At 38.8% G+C, this 21,687-nt stretch overlaps 1 protein-coding gene across 5 annotated transcripts in view; it reads left to right on the top strand.

Annotated features, from left to right (window-relative positions):
* MYOM2 (myomesin 2) overlaps window positions 1–21,687 on the top strand; it is a 97,406-nt gene that overhangs the window by 6,839 nt on the left and 68,880 nt on the right. For 2 of the 5 annotated variants that reach the window (XM_050315428.1, XM_050315431.1), the window contains exons 2-4: window positions 18,295–18,374; window positions 20,278–20,411; window positions 21,414–21,533. In XM_050315428.1, the coding sequence (XP_050171385.1) occupies window positions 20,305–20,411; window positions 21,414–21,533 (227 nt within the window). In that variant the 5' untranslated portion in view covers window positions 18,295–18,374; window positions 20,278–20,304. Of the gene's footprint in view, window positions 1–11,539; window positions 11,573–15,629; window positions 15,714–18,294; window positions 18,375–20,277; window positions 20,412–21,413; window positions 21,534–21,687 lie in introns of those variants that run through there. The other 3 variants (XM_050315429.1, XM_050315430.1, XM_050315432.1) reach the window with 3 other exon arrangements.

Here is a 21,687-nt window from a genome sequence, read left to right as displayed (position 1 = left end):
GAGTGGGCAAGATCTTTAGCTGTGCAAATCCTGGAGAAGTTCTAAATTTTTTTTTTCCTTCACTGTGTTTCTCAGCCTGTCAGGACTAAAATAGTTTCCTAAGTAAATGATTGTGGAAAATATTACTTAAAGAATAAATGATCTGAAGCACAGTGCTGGAGTTACAGCAGCTGGAATGGTCTCTGAAGCCCAATTACACTGACCAACAACTGACCTAGCTCAACTCCCAAGGAAAGGCATGAAGGTCTGACAGAAGTGAATGCTGGTAAGATTTGTAGGAAATAGATCATATTTGTGAGAGAAACTTTGTGTCACAGATATATTCTACTCTAGACTAGATAGCAAACACCTTTTAAACTATGATTTCTGAGTTTTAGAAAAAGTCCTTGTACTGAAACTGTACTGATACTGGTAATAAACAGAAGCCCTTCTCTTGCCTATATTGAGTGTCACATCCCAGGTTTGTCCTGTATGTTCTGCTAGTCAAACTATTTCCATTTGATATTTGACTATTCAAATTTTAGAGAGATTGGGCATGGGGTCAAAAACAGTCATTTGGAGAGGGAAGATTTAATCCCTTTTTATTTCAAGCAGAAGTTAATACCAAAGAGGAGGAATACAGTGGAGAAGCAGAGCCTCATGCCCTCCTAAACAGCACAGGGATGAGGGGACAGGCAGGTGCAGGTCACAGTGCTAAATCTTGAGCTGCCTGGCCAAGGACCACATCTGTCTACATCTCAGAGGGCAGGCTGTCTCTGAGGATACCTTTGGAAAATGGTCTAATACTTCTTTCATGCTGAGCAAGATCTTCTGACCTTGGTCTCAGGCTTGGTGAGCTGCCAGCAACGACAGCTACAAGGTTGGTGGGAGCAGCCTCACATCCAACCGCTCTGCTGGGATGCACTGGCCTTTCCATCTATTCCTCAAATTACATAGCACAGGTGGAGCCCTACACCCGTGGCTAATCTGCTCTCCTGCACTTTCTTAGTGTGAAAGGGAAGACAGAAGTGTAGCCTAAGAATTCATAAACAATGTAGGTACACCTTCGTTGTGGCCTGAAAGTCCTCCTTGGACCAGAGAAGCCTTTCTGTATTCACATATCCACATATCCAATTCCATATCCACAGCTGTACTTATCTGGAGGCAATTTCTGTTGATTGCAAGCTACTTGTTTCATATACTACAAATATGATATTTAATATGAACTTTGACATTTATTAAGTATATTGAAGCATGAAGTTTAAATAATTTGCAATATTTAATTAATATTCACTCAAACTTGCCTATTTGAAACTGGAATTTGTGAATTATAATGTATTGCAGAAGTTAAATGAGGCTTTAAAGTAAAATCCTGTGTCTTAATGGGCTGGTTGTCTAAGTGCAAATACACTATTATAGAAACCTTGCTCTACTATTTTTGGTTCCTTACTCAAAAGACTGTATTCTGTGGTATAAGAAAGAGATATTTCCTCATCAGTCCAGTTTCACTGATGGCCAATGCTATGACATGTGTTTGAAGACAAGTCAAAGGTGTAGAGGAGGCTTTTACAACTTTTCTTTCCAAATGTAATTTTGGAGTTAATAAGAGACTCCCCCTGCCCTACACACAGCCCCCCCAGGCCAATCTACAGGTCACCACATCCCTGGGCACCATTAAGAAGAGCTTGGCTCTGTCTTCCTTGCACTCTGCCTTTGGGTATTTATACACATTCATACAATCCCCTGAGATTTCTCTTCTCCAAGATGAACAGCCAAGCTCTGTCACCCTTTCCTGGTATACCAGTTGCTCTAATCTCTTAATTATCATCCTTGAATCGCAGTGTAAATGCTTATGTATGCAAATATTAATAATGCACAAAAAAGTATTCCAAGGATGGTAAATGAAATGCTAGTTAGTAGTCTTGTAAATAGTGGCCAGAATTATTAAGTCATGAGACTTCCTTGACTGTTTAAAGAAATCTGAGGGGATTCTAAATATTATCAATTTTAAACAACTTTTTTTCAGGCAGACCTGTCTTTGGACAGTTATTATTTAAATTATTCCCTGGAGGAAGTTGTTGATATTTGGTGTTGATCTTTAGCTGTAATTTTTCTACCTAGAAAGATGTAATCATACCTGGTTCCTCTTCTGATCTCTTTTATACAAAGTGATTTACTTTTTCTCCTTGCTTGGTTGCTGTTCCCTAGTCTTTTCTTTCAACAGATTGTATTCAACAAGAAAATGTTCATTAGCTTCTGGAATGCAAATCAATTCTTTGACCTTTTCCTTTTAAAGATCTTAAGACCCTTTCCTCTTAAAGATCCTCTTAAAAATCAGCATATATTGTAAGTATTGTCTTAATATAAGAATGACTTTATTAGACCAGGCCTAGAGGTACATTTAGTGTCTTTGCCAATGGCAAATAGCAGATCCCTAGGAAAGTTTTAAAACACTAAGCAAATGTTTATGCTGTGCTGCTCCCCAGAGTAGTTTCCATCCTTTTACCCAATTTCAGGTCATGATTAACAATCAGAGTAAGTTATATGTTACCCTGCTTGTTATGTGTCTGTGAGTGGTCAGAGGTGGTGGCATTGTCTTCCTTCTTGTTGTCTGATCCCCTGGGCTGGCACTAGTAATGGCACATCTGGACATCTCCCTTTTCTTTCTTCTTGAGAATTATTAAGGGGAAATGGGGAGGTGGAAGAGGGAAGAATAGCAAAAGGTAATCTTTAAAACTAAAAAGGCACACTGCAAATCAGAAGTCCAACTATTGAGAGAGCTGCTCTATATTACCCAAGACTAGAGCTTTAATGAACTATTTCCATGTGATTCTCTTGAGGCATAATTGTTTCCCGACGCATGTGACACATGAGGAAACTGCTGTCATACTTCCTTTGGAAAGGGAGTGACACTGCTCGTATGTGTCCTTTCTGTTATTAGAGGGATACTTGTGTAGTCATCTGTTCTCTTTTCAGTGCCATATTTTTTAAAAATCAGAAATGGAGGCAGTATTTCTGTTCCAGATATATCATACATGAGTTTAAAGTGTGTGATCGATCAAAGATGCACAGAAAACCAGCCACTGTTTTTGTTGCCCATCTGAACTCACCAAGTCCAGAAAAGAGCTCTTCCTTTCCCTTCAACAGGCCTCCATTTGCTGGCTCCTTTCATGATTCCTGCAAAGACACGATCTTCCAATTTGTCAGGCAGCCTCTTCATCAACAGCTATCACAATCAACTTTATACTCTTTACAACTTTATACTAATTCTACTTAAGATTAAGCAGGAAAAATCATCTACAAAGTATATTTGTCTTTTTATAGGCACACAGATGAAGTTCAAGTTGAAGCTTTTATATTACAGTATAGAATGCAATGCAGGTTGCTCAATTAGCATTTCCCAGAAAAATTCTGAGAAGATCATAATGCTAAGATGCTCTTTGGTAAGGTGTCTCTTTCTGTATGCTTTCTCTTCCTGGAAGATTAATTTTTTTGTAGCAGAATCACAGAATAGGTACAGTTGGAAGGGAACACAGTGGGTCATCTTGTCCAACTTCCCTGCTCAAGCAGGGTCATCCTACAGCACGTTGCACAGGATTGTGTCAGACAGTTTTTGAATATATCCAGTGAGGGAGATTCCACAACCTCTCTAGGTAACCTGTTCATGTGCATGGTCACCTGCACAGTAAAGAGGTTTTTCCTCATATTTAGGTGGAAATTCCTGTGCATCAGTTTCTGTCTCTTGCTTCTTGTCCTATTGCTTGGCACCACTGAGAAGAGCCTGGCTCTGCCCTTTTGGCACCCTGCTACAGATACTTAACAGCTATACAGGCCCAGCTCCCTCAGCCTTTCCTCGTATGAGATGTTCCAGGTGCTTAATCATTTTTATAGCCCTCTGCTGGACCTGCTTCAGGAGTATCATGTCTCTCTTGTACTGAGGAGCCCAGAACACGACACAGCACTCCAGGTGAAGCCTCACCAGGGCTGAGTAGAGGCACAGGATCACCTCCCTCGACCTGCTGGCAATGCTCTTCCTAATGCACCCCAGGATTGTACTGACCCTCTTGGCCAGAAGGGCACACTGCTGGCAAGTTCACACTGCTGCTCTCATGTGAATGACTGCATTGAAGGTAATGATAGGCAAATTTCAACTCTGGAAAAACAGCACAATTCTTTTACACTAAATATAATAAAGAATTGAAGAAAAGTACAAGAGCACACTGCTGGTAACTCATCACTCCAAACTAAATCTTCCATTGCTTAATGTTTATCATGACTTGTGTCTATCCCTCATCTCTGATTGACTCTCCACTTTTATGTCCTTGTTATTTCATTGCCTATTTGCAAGATTTTCTTAGCAATCACTTTCTTTTCTCCCAGATCTGGAAATCTACAATTATATAAACATCTAAAACCCAAACTTACTTTACTTCTTTGGGTTTTGCTACCTTGGTCACAGAAGTCCTGACTGCTCTGTGCTATCAGGCTGCACCGACAGCATACAGTCAGAGACCAACATTCTATCTACCAGTTGCAGTGCAATTGCAATGGGAAGGTGAAGTTTGAGGGTTAGTGTGTGAGCACCTTCAGAGGAAGAAAATATGGTGATTTACGAAATCTAAGAAGCCAGCAAGAACTACTGCATGGAAGGTAAAGGTAGGCAAGCTTTAACTCTAGGAAAAAAGGTAAATTTTTTTACACTAAATAGAATTAAGAATTGGAGAAAAATACAAGCAATAGGTAAGGATTAATCCCTGGATATGTCCAAATTAAGAGAGATATCCTTTTACAGTACAAGTACTTCAGACAGGTGGTGTTTTGACCACATATTTTATCAATTGCATGGTGTCACTGCACAAAAGTAGCCAACATAACTGAATAGACCGTGAGGTATAAATAAGGCAATGATTATTATGATTCTAGTGGCCTCAAACTATATGTTTCCCCTCAAGAGTTCCCATGCATTGGAAACACCAAGCAGCTGATTTTGCTCCCTTTTTCAGGGAGGGAACAATGATCTGTCACTCTCTGAAGTGTCCTGAGCAACCCCGATGGTTGCTGTGATGTTACAACGCTGTTGTTATGCTGTTGTAAATGCCCAGACATCTTGACGTCCACACTCAGCTCGAGATTTTTTCCTCTCCTGTGCTGCTGTAGTATTTGTGTCACTTGGGAAACACTGCCAGCGGATGGGATTGGGTATAAGTGTAATCAGAAAGGCCACCGAGGCAGGGAGGGAGGACAGCTGTCCTAAGCATTCAAAGCTTTACATTCTGTGCTGCTCTGATATCTAAATATCTTGACGTGAGCCTCAAGATATTTATTAAGCTGGATGAAAGCCTACTTTGGCCTTGCAGCTCTCTGAATCTGCCTACCTGTTACTTAGAATATGTTACAGAAGAATCCAGAGTGATACCTAATGCTGCCTTATTGCAATAGGAAATCAGAATAAAAGAAACAGGCTCTCTTCTGTCTGTGTTGTAAAAATGTTACTGCTATCTCAAGCTATCTGGTATCTGGAAACTTAACTTCCTCAGATCACATTTAAGAATAATTGAAAAATTGTTTTATTCATATATCAGTAAGGTAGGAATCAAAATATATAAACTAATATCTGTAAGTTTTTCAGTCAGCAATGTAAACATTACCTTGTGATTAAAATACAGTTGCAGAGGAATACTCAGCAGGCACAGTACGTGAGACAAGACAAAGGCTAGATGAATAATGCAAAAAATAAAAAGAACAAAATACAAATAACTTGTCTAAGTTGCATTTCAATATGAAGAGTGTTTGTGTGGGCAATCCTACAGTCTTTATTTGGGGAAAAGCACCTTTTGAAATCAAAAGAATCTTTGACACTCTGACATATGAGTCAAGGATGCTAGTGAGTGACTGATTTAGTGACAACTGAATGCCAAAGAGTGAGAAGAGTAAATGATCAATTAAATGGTATGGACAAAGAATTCAGCAAAACCTCCCAGCCATGCAGTAACTAAGAAGAAATAGCAGAAATGGAGAGAACTGGTAACATTCAAATGCAGGTTGATCTGAAGCACCAGAATATGGACCATGCAGAGAAACAGCAGTTGGAGAATGGGATGAAATAATCAAGTGGGTCTCTTCAGTCTGTCTTCTGTAATGAAATATTGCTTTGTTTTATGCACTATGATATTGTTTTTGAAGACCTGGAGAAGAAACTATTGAGCAGTTGGAGAAGGATCATTGTGGTTCATTAACACTTCTGCTTAACAGTTTTTCTTTTTTTCTTACTAAATATGAAAATCTATTTAAACAGTGTAAATTTGAGACCTCCCTGAGACCATCAGTCTTAGCACACTTCTTGTTATATCTACCTGTGTAAACTAATTCCTTTTGCTTATAGAAACCAAAGAATCAAAGATAGCCAGCAGTAGTGAGGAACAGGAATTAAGAGGTCCAGCTGACATAACTCTTAAAGAAAATTGTGCCTGGGCTGCATTTGCAATAGTTCTTGTCCATTTAGAGTGAAATCTTGTCAGATCTCTGCTGTGTCACTCCTTGAACCTGTTGTGTATATAAGTCATTTGGTCCTGAAACAGTTCATTATTCTAGAGTACAGTAATGATCATATATGTCAGACAGTATAGTCATTTGTGGCATGGGCCATACTCATCATAGCTGTGTGCTTTCAGTGACATGAACTGTTGGATATGCCATGACAAAGTTCAATGACCTTTAATAGTGGGATATGCCTGAAACTGATACCATTTGAGGTTTTCACATCAGCTCTCATATTGGACTCATCATGCAGGTGATCTGCTGTGTGACCTGTTAAGTATTCCTTTCCTTCTCCTTTTCTCCTGTAAAACAGAAGCAGATAATTTCCACATTATCCACGTGAGGATATGTAGAGCATGAGATTTTTTTTCTATAAGATTATCTGACTGAGGTCCATGTTAAATGATGATAAGGAAAAGGAGATAAACACACAGACACAAAAAATGGGACTGACTATTGATAATTAATTCAATAACTAGAAACAAACTTGGTTAGTGGCACTAATTGATAAGGGTAGTGGAGTGTGAGAATGCTTACTCCATCAAGATGATCTGATTGAGAAGCAACTAAAGTCAGGTGTGCCTGATCACTGCAGTCTGTCCTGTCTTCTTTTAAGCCTTTCTTAACTATCTCTGTGTAATCTCACTCTTCATCCCATGTGTGTGAGTGCTGCATGGGCTGACTACCATTTACTGGGGGGATTGCAAGAGTTGAATGGGTGCCAGTGACTGGAGTCAGGCTGGGGGTGTAGGTGCCCCTACACTCTACATGAAGGTATTTGGAGAGAACCCACAGGTGTGGGGTGTCTGTGAGATGAGTGAGTGTGTGCATCTGTTTGCAGTAAACACTGACCTAGAACAGAGAGAGATTAGGCAACCAGGCAGCAAATGGTGTGTGAATCTGAAGAATGTCATGTATTTTCACTAGTGACATTCAGTTTCTGCGAGCCAAGAAGAAGAGAATCAGAGTCTGTAGACACAAACTGAAGCACAGAGGTTTTGACCATTAATTTTTTTTTTTTTTTAACTGTTTGGGTGGCCAAAAACTGGCAGTTTGTCCAGAGAGGTTGTGTAGTTACTGTTGTGGTTTAACCGCAGCCAGCAACCAAGCCCCACACAGCTACTTACTCACTCCCCCACCAGTAGGACTGGGAGAAAATCAAAAGGCTAAAAGCTAGAAAACTTGTGGTTGAGATAAGACAGTTTAATAGGGAAAGCAAATGCTGTGCACACAAGCAAAGCAAAACAAGGAATTAATTCACTGCTTACCATGTGCAGGCAGGTGTTCAGCCATCTCCAGGAGAGCAGGGCCCCATCATGTGTGATGGTTACTTGGGAAGACAAACACCATCACTAGAGACATCCCACCCTTCCTTCTTCTTCCCCAACTTTATATACTAACCATGATGTTGTATGGTCTGGAATAACCTTTTGGTCGTTTTGGGTCACCTGTTCCAGCTGTTTTTCTTCCCATCCTCCCATGCACCCCTAACTTCCTTGCCAGCATGGCAGTACAAAAAGTAGAAAAGTCCTTGACTTGGTGTAAGCCCTGCTCAGCAATAACAAAAACATCTCTATGATATCAACCCTGTGTTCAGCACAAATACAAAACATAACCCCATACCAGCTACTGTGAAGAAAATTAACTCTATCCCAGATAAAACCAGCATAAGTCTCTATCCCTGGAGATAATCAAAAGCCATCTGGACATGGTCCTGGACAAATAGCTCTAGGCAGTCCTGTTTGAGAGGGTGGGCTGGATAAGATCTTCAGAGGTCACTTCCAACCTCAAACATTCTGTGATTCTGTGCCTTAGTTGTCTGTGCTTATCTGGTGTGAGTCCTATATATAAATACTGTTATGAGCAGTAGCCCTCACAGCTGACAGTTACTAAAACATGAAGACACTAAAATAGGCTTTGGATGGTGCTACTCAATGATGGACTCAGGTCTGTAGCTGTCTTGCCTGAATTTCCCAGGGTGGTGAAGCCTGTGGACCACACGCAGTGTAAGTAGTTCCTGTCTCTGCCTTCTTACAGGCTGTGGTTCTCTCAAGATTTAGTCTGTTGGTGACATTGGGGTTAGTTGTAGAGATAACTGTTGCTGCAGCAGGTATCTGCAGAGTGTATTGTGTGACACTGGAATAAATATACCAGGGTAAGGCAAGCACCTTTATGGTCCTTGTCTTTGCACTTGGTTGAAAAACAGATCTTATTGTAAAGGTAAGTGAAGAGATGCCACAGAGCTGATATACTACCAGTATATATCCCTGTGGCATGGTTTGTCTAGTTAACTCAGTAAACTGTAGTAAGTGCTGCTGTTTTCATTAAGGTTTATCAGAAACGCTTTCAAAAGATTTGATGGAATTACAACCCACTCAGTATTTAAAATCTGAGCTGTAGCTTCATGTCACTGGCAAGACTGTAATTTGCTTAGTTCATCCTAAAATTTAGCAAAACATATTAAGCTAAAACATATTTAGCCAAAGCATATTTAGCCATTCCCATTGGCTGAAGCCCCAATTTTAAATAGAGTATCACTGTCAGCTCGTTACCAGCTCTAGAGTATTTTATTTGGACTACTGTCCAAAGCAATGGAGAATATACTCATCTCCACTTGCAGTAACTCACAAAAGAAGTTGTTTCTGCTCCATCAGGCAACCCTGTATTTTCTCTTTGCAGCTGAACTAACCCCTGTTAACTTTTTAGAGAGGCATTAAATCAAGAAGGATACGAATCTGAGCTTTCCTGAGTCAGTAAAAACTTACCACTGACTCTGATGTGCTCCCAGGGGGGTCCTTGAACAACAGGATGACACATTATTGTTTAGATATTTTAAAAATAGTTGACTCACTGTAACTCAGTGCTGTGTTTGCCTTCTTAAACATAAATAAGGATACTTACTAAGATATTCACTTTATCTTGTGTTGCAGGGGAAAAAATGCCAACATTTTGTATACTCAGGTATTTTAGTATTTGTCCAAAGGCTTGTGCTGGAACTGTTTGACATCCTGGAAACAGTTCAGTCTAGCTCTGTTGAATTTCTGGCTGAAAATCCTTATCTGGCTGTTTAAAATAGCTTCTAGCAAGTGTAATTGTGTTTTTTGATTTTATTGAGGGGTTTTCTGTTGGCTTTTTTTTGTGATTTTTTGTTTGTTTGTTTTATTTTGGATTGGTTTTTTGTTTGTTTGTTTTTTCCCAGCTGCTGTTATCCTCTCTTCTAGGAGCTGTACAGTGTTCTCTTAGTTGCAAGTGTTCTCTCCTCTTCCTCCAAATGACTTGGCTCTTCTCTGGTCTCATCTCCACACAGCCTAGCCTCATTTCTGGGAAGGGTAGTTTTAGCTTTTGGCAGTTTTCAGCTGCGTGTGGCTATCTTTAAAATACTTGCAAGCTGGGCGCTGAAAAAGAAAATAGGGAGTTTTAACAGAAGAAGAAAAATGCATCAAGAAAAAATTAAAATAAGCAGAAAGAAGGAGGTAGAGAGAGAAGTGCTTAAGCTTCTTAGGAGTCATTCATTATGTGTTTGTTCTCTCCCTACCTGAAAGAGGCAGTAAGGTGTATTTTACCTTGAGAATTTGTGTTCAGCTGCATGAATGCATTTACAGTGCTGTCAGCAGTCAAGTGCATCTGCTACTGCTCTCTTGTTAGCTAATCTTCATAAGCAGGTGCACTGCCTCCAAGACTGTTTTTAGTTGTTTCTTTCAGGTGATGGTATTCTCTTCTGAATATGACACGTTCTATTTGGTTTGTGTACAGAGCCCGCACTTGACAAACCCGAAGTTCTAACCAAGCACTAACTGAGGAAAGAGCATGATTTATTTTTTGTGTGATTGAATTTGCATGTGTTGTTTTGTCTTTCATTTGTAATTCTAAGGGAGATGCTAGGACTCAGGCAGCTGGGAAGGAAATCCAAGAGACTACTCTGTGATCACCAGTGCACAGTATCCATTGTTCCAGCATAGCTTTAGAAACCTCACCACAGCGCTTTGTGAATAATTAGGACTACTGTGGAGACGAAGTACCTCATTGCTAGTTACCAATATTTTACTTTATATGAAACTATAAATATGCAACAAGTATTTGAAGAAATCAAGGGCTAATATATTAACAAAGCTGGAATTCAGAAGCTGCCATACAAAGATGCATTGGGTTTTCTTGGAACTGGAGTAAGCTAAAAGCACAAGGCCACTATTAAGGCACCCTTAAAGGCTAAAAACATACCTCTTCTAACATCATTGCATTTCATTTCATTTTATGTTTTGATGTTTAATCCAGTAGCTAAAAAGCTAATGCATCTTTTTTTCTGATTTCTATTTCAGTTCTTTGTCTTCCCCTTTGCTGGAGTAGTTGAGCCATTACTTACACCTGTACCAGTTAAACAACTCACATCAAGGGACAGGTATAAGATAAAGAAGTAATTCTAAAATAGCATGTTCAAAAAGGGATTTTAGCACATGCTCAGTTTGAAGTGCTTGACTTTTGATACTCTTCTAAATTTCTGCTTTAAAACCCCATGTCTTAGGGAAGAACTGCTGTTTGGGAAGTGGAGGAATCAGGGGAAGGCACCTTCTATGTTAGGGAGCAACTTTGTTTGAGAACATAATGTAAATTAATTATTAAAATGCTGGATAATTTTTGATGCTCTGCTGCCCAAATTTCACCACCAGTGAATAACAAAATATTTAATCTTTCTTTTCTATCCTATTTTGTGAGTATTTATGAAGAGAAGGAGAATTTATTTACTGACTTACCTGGAGACAACCTTAGATTGGCTCCACTACATGGCTTGTTCTTGCCTATGTCATGTTTCCCACAGCCCTCAGGATACACTTTCACATTTTTGTCAATCAACCACACCCTGAAGAAAGAACTTAAAATCGAGGAGAGCTCAAGTGTAAAGGCAAACAGAACAGGCTGTAGAAGACACCTTTTCTTTAGAGATAATAAATATAGAACAAGAAATTAAAAGCTGAGTGTAATAAGAATTTTAATGTTTTCCTGAAAACTGACCTATTACCTCCCACAGGAAAATGCAATAAGAGAGAAGAGATGGAACTGGGTAAGTAAAGTGGGTTTGCTCTGGATTATTACCTGCTAATTACTTTGACAGCTGCTTCTGAAGCAACATCTACATTCAGGGCATATGCCCTCATTCCACTGTGTCTGTCTCTGTAGATATAAATCTGTCAGACTGAGTTATAATTCAAGAGCTATGGGAGGAAGGGAGAAGTCTGTTTCAAGCAAGTGGTAGTCCTAGACGATACAGAAGTAGGAAAGATCCTTACCAGAGCTCCTTAGAGAACTTGGATGAATACTGCAGATGAGATAAGAATCAGTTATTTAAATGCTTTGCTACCTCTTACACTACTTGTCATAAATGAGTATAGAAAAAGAAAGCATGACTTAAAAAGAACATTGTTCATGTATCAAAGTTTTGCATACCAACCACTGGAAAAGATTGTAATTTGGTGACTTTGGCCTTGACTCCATTCCTATATAAGTAAATTGCAAATAGATATTGTTATTTTCAAGTCATTTTAAGATCAATTAATTCCTTACCTTTTGTATATTGCTGACTCATTGACTATTTGAGTCATTATGGGCCATCAGGAAGTGGGATTAGGTCTCCCATATAGCCAGATTTTCCCAGACATGTTGTCCTATTTCCAGACAGAATAAGAGGAATGTGATTATTTATTCACACTTGCCACAAGGCCTTGTCAGATTTCCTACCCTTCCTTCCCTTCCTCCATATGGGTGTTACCCCTGTGGGGTTGTCTACCACCACAGTGGGGCAGAATGACTGAGCCCAAACTTACCAGCTCCTCAGAGCCAGTGCTGCTACCCTGTCATATCTGGACATGTCAGAGCCACCACAGCAGTGCCTTGTAGCTTCTGGGTAGAAAACTAGGAGCCCTACAGGCAGCAAACATCCATTTTAGTTGGTAATAATCAGGAAACATCAGGGACCATCAAGGTCTCACAGAATTGAGTGCTTTGGCTATGTTTTTTTCCTCTGTCTGTTTATGCCTCTATGCATATTATTTCTTCCTACTTTACTTACAAGACACAGAGAAATCACTCTCAGGTTGACTGGTGACAATATAGAGATGGAAATAATAGTTTTTTATACCACTACTAGGTCTTTATATGTTGCAACTATATTCTCAAATCCATTGAGCTCTTAAGGAAGCAATGGGGAGGCTCATTTTACAGCCTGAAGCACTAAGGGGATTTCATGTCTCTACTAATAATATTCTGGAGTTTACATCTCCGCACTGGTCTTCTAAGTTACTGATTATTTTAAAACTTCAGACATTTCTAAGTAAAAAATTTAAACTGTTTCCTGACATTAAATTGTTTCCCATGTCCTTGGTGTTGCTGGGAAAAGAAACCCCACTTTTAATATAAACAACTGCTTTTTTAAGGAATGACATTTGTCTTTTACTAAAATACAGTATAAAACTGCATAAAGGCTAGTGCTTTTCTTCTGCTTTTATGTCACACCCTTATTGCCTATTAGGCTGACCCCAGTTTTGGGAGAATCACTTGGTTAGTTCTAAATATAGAACTGCGTCTGCCCTTAAATGGGAGTGAAGGGGCAGTAGCCTTTAGAGAGGGGAATTATTTTTGATTTCCTCAGGCAGAGTTTACTAAGCTGGGAAAGGCTGGTCTTCCTCTCTGCTTTGCAGTTTTTCTATATCCCATGGTAAGTCCATTTTCAAACCAGGGTTTTCTTTCAGAACAAAAGGGAGTGCTTGTAGGGGGGTGTTGGGTGCTTTTCTGTAAAAACAAATAAAATTAACTTCCTTAGGGAAACAAGCAATAAGCAGGACACAGATTGATTCATGAAAAGAAAAACAAAAAAATGAAGTAGAATTGTCTTATTCTGTGCATAGTCACCTTTATTTTATCGTGTCTTACATTTCCTCTGCTTCTTGCTGCATATAAAGAACTACATTACAGAAATCTATAGCTCTATTTGAATATGTGCTTTTCCAATTGCACAAATATTGGCAATGCCACTTTATGTGCTTATACTATATGATTTATCTGAACTCTGTGTGCAAATAATTAAGCATAAAATCCTATAGTAGCTGGCAAACCTATTTGGCATGCTGAAGAGTAGAACGTATCTAGGACAAAAAGAAATCTACTTTTGTTTTTTGTCTGCCGTGCTTTCAAGTACATGTTTCCAGAAGATGTATTTCTAGTGTCTGTATTACCCTAGGCTACATGATGTGTTCTTTGCCATATATAAATTCCCACTAAATAGCACTGAAGTCCTGGGAAATCATGTTCATGCTCTTGAAATTATGTCTGTGTGTTGATAACACCCATGAGTCAATGAAATGGTCATAATGAAGGATACTGAATGGATGATGGAAAGTGACTTTCACCATCTCACTGTCCTGTCTTTGCTGTCCAGTTGAAGGGATGTAATACACTTGCCAAGTGAAGGGAAATCTTCAAACTTTATGAGAACATGTTGTAACTCGGTACATTTGGAACGTTAGAGTGGCAAGATTTCTAGTAATGTGGACAAATTCAGCCTCATTTAATTTCCAGCCTAGTATGATCACGAATTCATAAGATAACATCCACATTAGTATCCTTTCTGGCAAATATATTCTTTAGCTTCTAGCAGAGCTATAGAAAGAAAGTCAAATCGGAAGCTTCCACTCCTTTCCTACTCCATGAGAGTAATAGAAGAGCCAAAATTACATTTTTTTTTTTACACTCCCAAAAATGCAGGAACTGGTCCTCCCCTTCACAACAATGACCTTGCTGGAGGGAAGAGTACCTATGACTCTGCCTCCTCCCTATCTGCCAAAGAACAAAGCTCTCTCCTCAAGGGCTGGGGATATGACCATGACCATGACCACAACCACCACCACCTGTGGTATATTGCAAATTACCTCCACACTAACTGCTCTGGCTAGAGGGGGAAGCAAACCATTCAGGGACTATTATAAGGTTAAAGTGTGCATTCTAACTAATCATAGATATGCTATAGCATTAAATTGATGAATCTACCTTGTGTAGTTGAAAACAGTATCATTTGATGCTGTGAAATGTTAAAAGTCTACTCATTCAAAACATGAAATTATTAAGAAGAATAGACACATCTGGTATAGCTGGTATCATCAACTGCTTGAAAATGTTGCTTTGCTGGATATTCAGATGTCTAAAAATAGAGGATAGAACTCCATTTTTAGGTTTAATAGCAAAAGTAATGCACCCACTTCTGTGGATTATTGAATCAGGCTGAACTTGTCCACAAGACTTCTATTTTAAAACCAATTTTTGAAATGAGGAAAATACTATTCCCATACAAAGGAGGTGTGATCAGTAAAACATAAGACCAACTATGATGGAGCTAAAGACATCAGAAAAGAAAAGACAAAAAGCTTGCTAAGTAATGTCTGGAATTTGGTAGGTTTTAAGCAAATGAGAATTCCATATGCTTTATTTAAAAAAAAAAATTGATAAACATTTGTATTCTGTTATCAAAAAAGCTAAAATTGAATTCTTCTGCAGAATGAAAAAGCTCTTCAATGGGAAGGAATGAAACACCTTAAAATTACAGTATGTTTGAGTGGTTTTTTTCATGCACAGAACTAAAGATCTAAATATACACATATGTACAGAGATGAAAGACTGGAGAGACATATCGGAATTTTAGAAGTTTATTATCAAAAGGGAGAAGATTTTACCAGATCCTCTACATCCCATTCTGTTTAGACTGCAGTATATATGAGCTGCATAATGATTCATGACGGTTTTACAAGATTTCCACCGAGTCAGTTTCTGTGGGAAAATGCTACTATTAAATCTACAATTTATGTTTTATTAAATGTTATTAAATCTACAAATTCTAAAACATGTATATAGTCATCTGAAAAGGAGGCAATACAATAATTTTTGAAACTGGTCGTTAGGAGCAACCAATGAATAATAGAAGGTGGGTTTTTTAATTTTATTTTTATCTTTCATTGTGGGATGTAAGTGATATGGATTTAAATATACTTTTATGAGTTAAATATCATGGCCTTTAATGCACCAGAGAAGTATAAGCTGGCAAAACAAGGTTTCCTAAAAACACTCAGCTTTGAGCAGTGTGGAGAACAACAAGCAGAACTACAGACAGGTTGAGGAAACAATGCCTAAGTAATGGGAAAACCAAGACAACCCCTCCAGTAAGTACAAATGGCCAAAGATGTTTTAGAAAGATGATATACAGAGGAGTATCAAGAATGAGGATATGCATGTAGGAGCAGGATGTACTGATCTTTTAGCTGGAATGAGGAGGAGAGACTACATGAGGTCAGGCAAGAACTCGTGAATTGTTTTTGGCACTTCTGCAGATGGCCAAGAAGAGAGATGAGGAAAGAAAGTACATGTTGTATGTTACAGCATTGACAGGTCAGGCCGAGAAAGTACATGCTGCATAGTGCACTGCTCATGGCAGGAGCCTTCTGAATGTGGGAATGCAAGTTGTCTGTGGTGAGCACAACCACGTTCTTCCCATGGCATTTGTCAACCCATCCATTAGTTTAGTTGGTTTTGTGTGTCCTCTCTGTGGCTTTGTGAATGATCATGCTAGAATTTACTACTTGTCCTTTAAATCTTAAATTAACTCACTTATCAAGCGAACAATGTTTATATCGGACCTTTGGCTCCTCTATTCAAGAATGTGGCCCCTTGTCATGTGTCCTAGATTATTGCTTTCTATTCAGATCAGTATTACTGTGTCATGAAACTATGAATATCCTGGCCTGAGAACTCTGACTGTTACTCACGGACAAGTATAAATTGTTATATACATGCTAATAAGCATGAAAAAATATACACTTATGTAAACTAATCAGAATAGCTTAACCAACCTGTGTTTTCTATCATTGATACTTAAGCACATTTTGGCTGACGTAATATTTTTCTTTGGGTTTAATAGTCTTCTGAGTGGTTTATACAGCACACAGATTAGTGCACTTTAGGTCCTTCTGATGTCCCCAGAATTTACAGTCATCAATAATAATAATAATAATAATAATAATAATAATAATAATAATAATAATAATAATAATAATAGTGTTATATTGCCCCAAAAGTGTAAGGGTCAGATGAGACACTAAATGTTTTAGGACCATGCTGTCCTGTAACTCCAGGTCTTTTTCTTAAAATCCAGAGTCGTTAATAGAATCTGCAGGGATGAAATTCAAGGATTTTTGTGACACATAGGCTATATATTTTAGCTAGGTCTCTGTAATTCTTGCAGCAGAACTTGGTCAATAACACATCAGATTTGCTTTTTAATTTGTTATAATTATTCAAAAAATTATTTTGTTTTTCTCTGGACCAATTTATGCAATTTTTTTGTTATTGAATTCTCCATTTTCCACTGGGACTTTATTTCCCTGGTGCCTCTGCCAGACTGCTGCCTGCATCTTGCTTTTGGGTCAGTTCCACCAACTGACTTACCAGTATAACTAGGTCTCCCGACACTGTCAGTAACAAAATTTTGGTTCACCTAAATCAATAAATTCAGTACAGATAAGCTCTCATCTGCATATCATGTTCTCTGACTATATATTAAAATATATTTCAAACATCTCATATAAATGTGTACCAGTGAAAAACTGGGAAAACAGTAGGAATACAATAGACACTTCTTTCATCAGGTACTCAATACCCTATATGCTGCTTTTATAGTGGGACTCTGATTTTGCTCTTCTGATACTTGTCTGTGCAGCACTATTAAGTATTAACTGCATAGTTTGGAAGCATCATTGTAATTAACTGATGATTATCATTACATTTGGAATTGTTGCTAGGCAGCTCCCGTCTGTGTTAACCAAAGGCAAAATGAGTCTGGCTGCTAAGAACCTTGGTTGATTACTTGTACAGAAGCTGGGAATGCATGGCTAGCCTTGTTTTTATACTAAAGGTGTTTGGATAAATTTGAAAAACATCTGAACTCAAATTTTGAGAAGTCCTGGGTGCTGATGAATAGACGAAGACAGAATACTTAAAATGTAAGTTTTACATTTAGTGGAAAAGATGAACTGTAAATGGCAAAGATGTTTTCTCCTGTCTCAAAAATGAAAACAACTCAGACTGTGATCTATCCAGATAAATGAGCATTACTCTGCAATCCTTATACACTGAATCTCAGTGCAAGTTACATGCAAAACAACATGTACATTGCATGTTGATGAATTCAGAGAATTATTTAACTTGGCCATATGTAGACATGTAAACATGTAAAAACATGAGGAGCACTTAACAGTGGAGTCAGCTTAATCTATGGGTTTGGCCTTTGCACCTTCATTTAGGAAAAAAAGGCTAATTAAAAATAAAAAGGAAGGAACACAATACTATTAATCGTCTGGTTAATCTATGAACTAGGGAGGAAATCAAATGTCATATATACAGTAGTCACACTGTTAGATAGCAGGAAGAAAACCAGTATTCAATGTCTGCAGGTGTAGCATCACATGATGTACAGATATCAAAATTAGGAGAAGCCAAGGCTGCTCGTGAGTCTATGCAACTCTGCTCATGTAACTAAGACATTGTGTTATATGATGAGTTAAGAGGTCTATGAGAGGTCCATGTGAGCTCAGCAATGTATGAGGGCACTTCGCTAAGCTAGCATCAGTGTGAGGTGCTGAACTAACTTGGGTCATGTTAACTTCCTTATTTCTCTAGAAATGTGTCAATATATTTCTTTAATGCCCCATGGTGATGTTGTAAACCTTTTTCATTTTTGTCTTGCAGTGTCTGGTGTTTCGTCTAAAGCTCTCATTCCTGAACGTGTGATTTGTCATTCTCATATCTCTTGAAAAAGGCTTCAAAAGGTAACTATAAGTTATGCAGAAGATGCAGCTATGAGGTGATAAATTCTAAAAATCCCTTTAGATCTTAGAACTTTATAAGATAACATGTTTCTGCTATTAAACATGCCTACTGTCTTCTCTTTTTCTTCAAAATGCAAAACTAGCTGATGTGAGAACATAATGACTTGGGAACATCTGACTCTACTCTTGACTACCTGAAAGTAACAATCAGACAGAGTTGAAAATTATTACACTACTTGATCAATGAGTCACATTTCTTTTTCTTGGTAAATACTCTATGCTGGAAATACAGTATATGTGGTATTTTAATAATACCTGTATTTTACAGTATATTTTAAGTATACTGGTATTTTACCTTGTTAAGTGTATCTAATTGAGTATCTAAATTTCTGTTCAAATCCCTTTGAGCTTTCATTTTATATACATCATGAAACTGCCTATTGATGTGACTTTTTCTTAAAAATGTGGACTTTTGGTGTGGGTCTGAAACAGTTTCTTCTTAGTAGGGTCCACATATGGGCAGGGCCAGGCTGTGGGGAGCTGGAGACTGGCCCTTCTGCATCATTGCTGGGATAGGAGCTGATGGCCTGGGGGGCTGACATGGAGTCCTGGGCTGTGGGCAGGGTGGGAGGAGCCCTAGAGGAGGCTTGACAGGGACAGTCAGGTCCATTGCTGTCCTCAGGACCCTGACACACTCTCAACATGGCCCCTGGGTGAGCTGGTGTTGCTACACTTGCTGTGGGTACACATAGGTGGGTCCTGGGCCATGCCTCCTCCACCTGTGCCCTGGTTTCTGGAGCAGAGCTGGCAGTCTGCACCCTACAGGGAAATATAACAACAGGGACACTCCCTTTTAGTAGGAAATGAGATGTTACCGCAGTAATTTGCCTGACTAAATCTTCAGGATTGGGTTGAAGCTGGTTCATAGACTTTATAGACAGAACTTGCTTCCTTTGTGGCTGAAGTGTAGCTGCCTCATGGGGAAGATGTTGGCTGTTCAGCTGGGATCCTTCAACACTGATTGGCCCAAATGGCCCAGGAGTAAAGACCTCCCCATTCAAGTCAGACTGTAGTTTCACAAGCTGACTCCTACTCAGGATATGGTTAGTGACATTCCCCCTTTTTGCAAGAAGTTGTCATCATATTTCTAATGAACACAAAGGAATGTAGTCGCCTCTATGTTCTTTTAATGATATTGTTGGGAACCTGCTTAACTCTAACTCAATGGGAAACATGCTCTTCCCCCCCACACTGCTTCTTGGGAGCACCCTCAATATTCTTGAGAACCTTCTGTCTAAATATTGATCGATCTATGCCATGCTTTGGAGAAAGTCCACAAGAATGATTGGTGATCCAGAAAAAATAATGCAAGAGGAAAGATTACGTGAGTCATCTTTGTTGAGTTTAAACAAAAGAGAAGAAAGCAGATGTAAAATAAGTCTTCAACAGGCTGCTGCAAAAGGGGATGAACACAGTCTGTTTTTGTTGTCATGGTGAATCGGACAAGAGATAGTGAGCATAAATTGCAACAATGGAAAAAGTAAAATGTTTGAAGAGAACTGAAATGCCTAACTCTGCCCCAAAAAATGTCAAATTTCTGTCCATGGAAATTTCTATGTAGGTGTTAAATGACATCTGCAAAGAAGGGGAAAAACGATCTGACAAAATATCTTCTATTGCTATCATCTATGATTCCAGAGCTCACACTGTATGATTGATAAGATACAGCTTGAGGTACCCCTATGTGCCATTGATGATTCTACTTGTCACAAATTGATGCAATTTTATACGCTTGCACATGTTCCCGTGTGTCTACATATAAAAAAATGTCAACCCAAAATGTCTGAAATATACGGCTGAATGTGTGCATGGTTGAATACATGGCTAATTTCACTCTCTGCAGGAACTACTGGTTGTAACAAACTGAAGTATGTCTTCGGTAGCAGTGCCATTCTACCAGAGGAGACATAAGCACTTTGATCAGTCCTATCGCAACATTCAGACAAGATATGTACTTGAGGAATATGCAGCAAGAAAGTAAGTGCCTTGTATTTGAGCCTAGACAGGTTTCTATTTTGGGTAGTTAGTTCTTAGAATCAAGATACTTACTTTCCCCCTCCACCCACAAAAACTGTGGTTTATTCAGAATGATAGCTTTCCAGTTCCTTCCATTGGAATGGTCCTTATCTAGAGTCTCCCATCAACATAGCTAAACTTTCTTGAGATGTTGTAACATGCCTACACAGACCTTTTAGCTTAGGATCTGTCCTGTTTGCTATCTCCAAATTGAAAATTCTTCCTTTTAGGCTCAAATTAAAACTCTGACTTAAGAAAAATTGCCATGAAATCATAGAAAGTTTTTTACCCATTCTTCCATATGACACGGTGATATTCCTTCACCTGAAGCTGGCTATTGCTAGTTATAGTTTTTGTCATTCAGTTTCCTCTTTTAAACTTAAAGGAAGGCTTACCTTTCTCATCTGAAATCTTAGAGTTTTAGCCACTAAATAAACATTCTTCATATTTCAAAGCCTGGAACTTTTTATCTTGGTTGCTTCAGAATCAATGTTCTCCCTTGTCAGTAATTAAGATACGTACCAAGCTGTCTAGCTTGCCCAGCTTCCCTTATGAAAGAGCTTATGGAAAAGGTTTTGTGAAGTATAGAAAGGCAGGACTATTTAGAAACAGACAGTGCTATGGGGATTCTTTGTGATTAGTGTATTAGACAGGCTGGTACCTTTGTGGTCCTCTGAAGTGCTATTATATCACCTGAATGATTGAAGACTGAGATAAGTATAAATTTAATAGAGTGAAATAAAACTCCTAATGATCCCAAGTGACAGATGATGGGCATTAAGCTCTTGAAGGAACAGTGAAAATCGGTACCTAGTGCAGTCAGTGAGGATGCAAAGGTTTCTCACTGAACAATGTTCAGTCATGGTAATTCAGCTCATTCAGACCAAAGTAATTTCTTTGACTTCTGTGTGTTCATGTTTTACCTGAATTGCTGGGTTATAAGAATGTCTTTTATATTTGAAGGGCTGCTTCCAGGCAGGCTACTTATTATGAATCATCTGGCTTGGGCAAAACAACGTGTAGACTCTGTGCCAGGAGGGCACGCACTTTGGCTCATGAAGCAATGCAAGAATCCAGGAAAAGGTAAAGCTCTGTTGGTCCAATCTGACCTGTGTAGTACCTCTGTTCCCATTTAGTATTGCTCTTTTGCCAGACCTCTTTTCCCAGCTGACAGGACTGGAGGTTTCTCTATCACTGTTCTTCATTAATCTATTTTGGCTGGAACACCAAATGACTG

The sequence above is a fragment of the Myiozetetes cayanensis genome, unplaced genomic scaffold (assembly GCF_022539395.1).
Source record: "Myiozetetes cayanensis isolate MyiCay16 unplaced genomic scaffold, myiCay2020 scf2-11, whole genome shotgun sequence".
In the NCBI taxonomy this organism is placed as follows: Eukaryota; Metazoa; Chordata; class Aves; order Passeriformes; family Tyrannidae; genus Myiozetetes; species Myiozetetes cayanensis.
The sequence above is the reverse complement of the archived record's forward strand: the minus strand, read 5'-3'. Positions and strand labels throughout refer to the sequence as shown.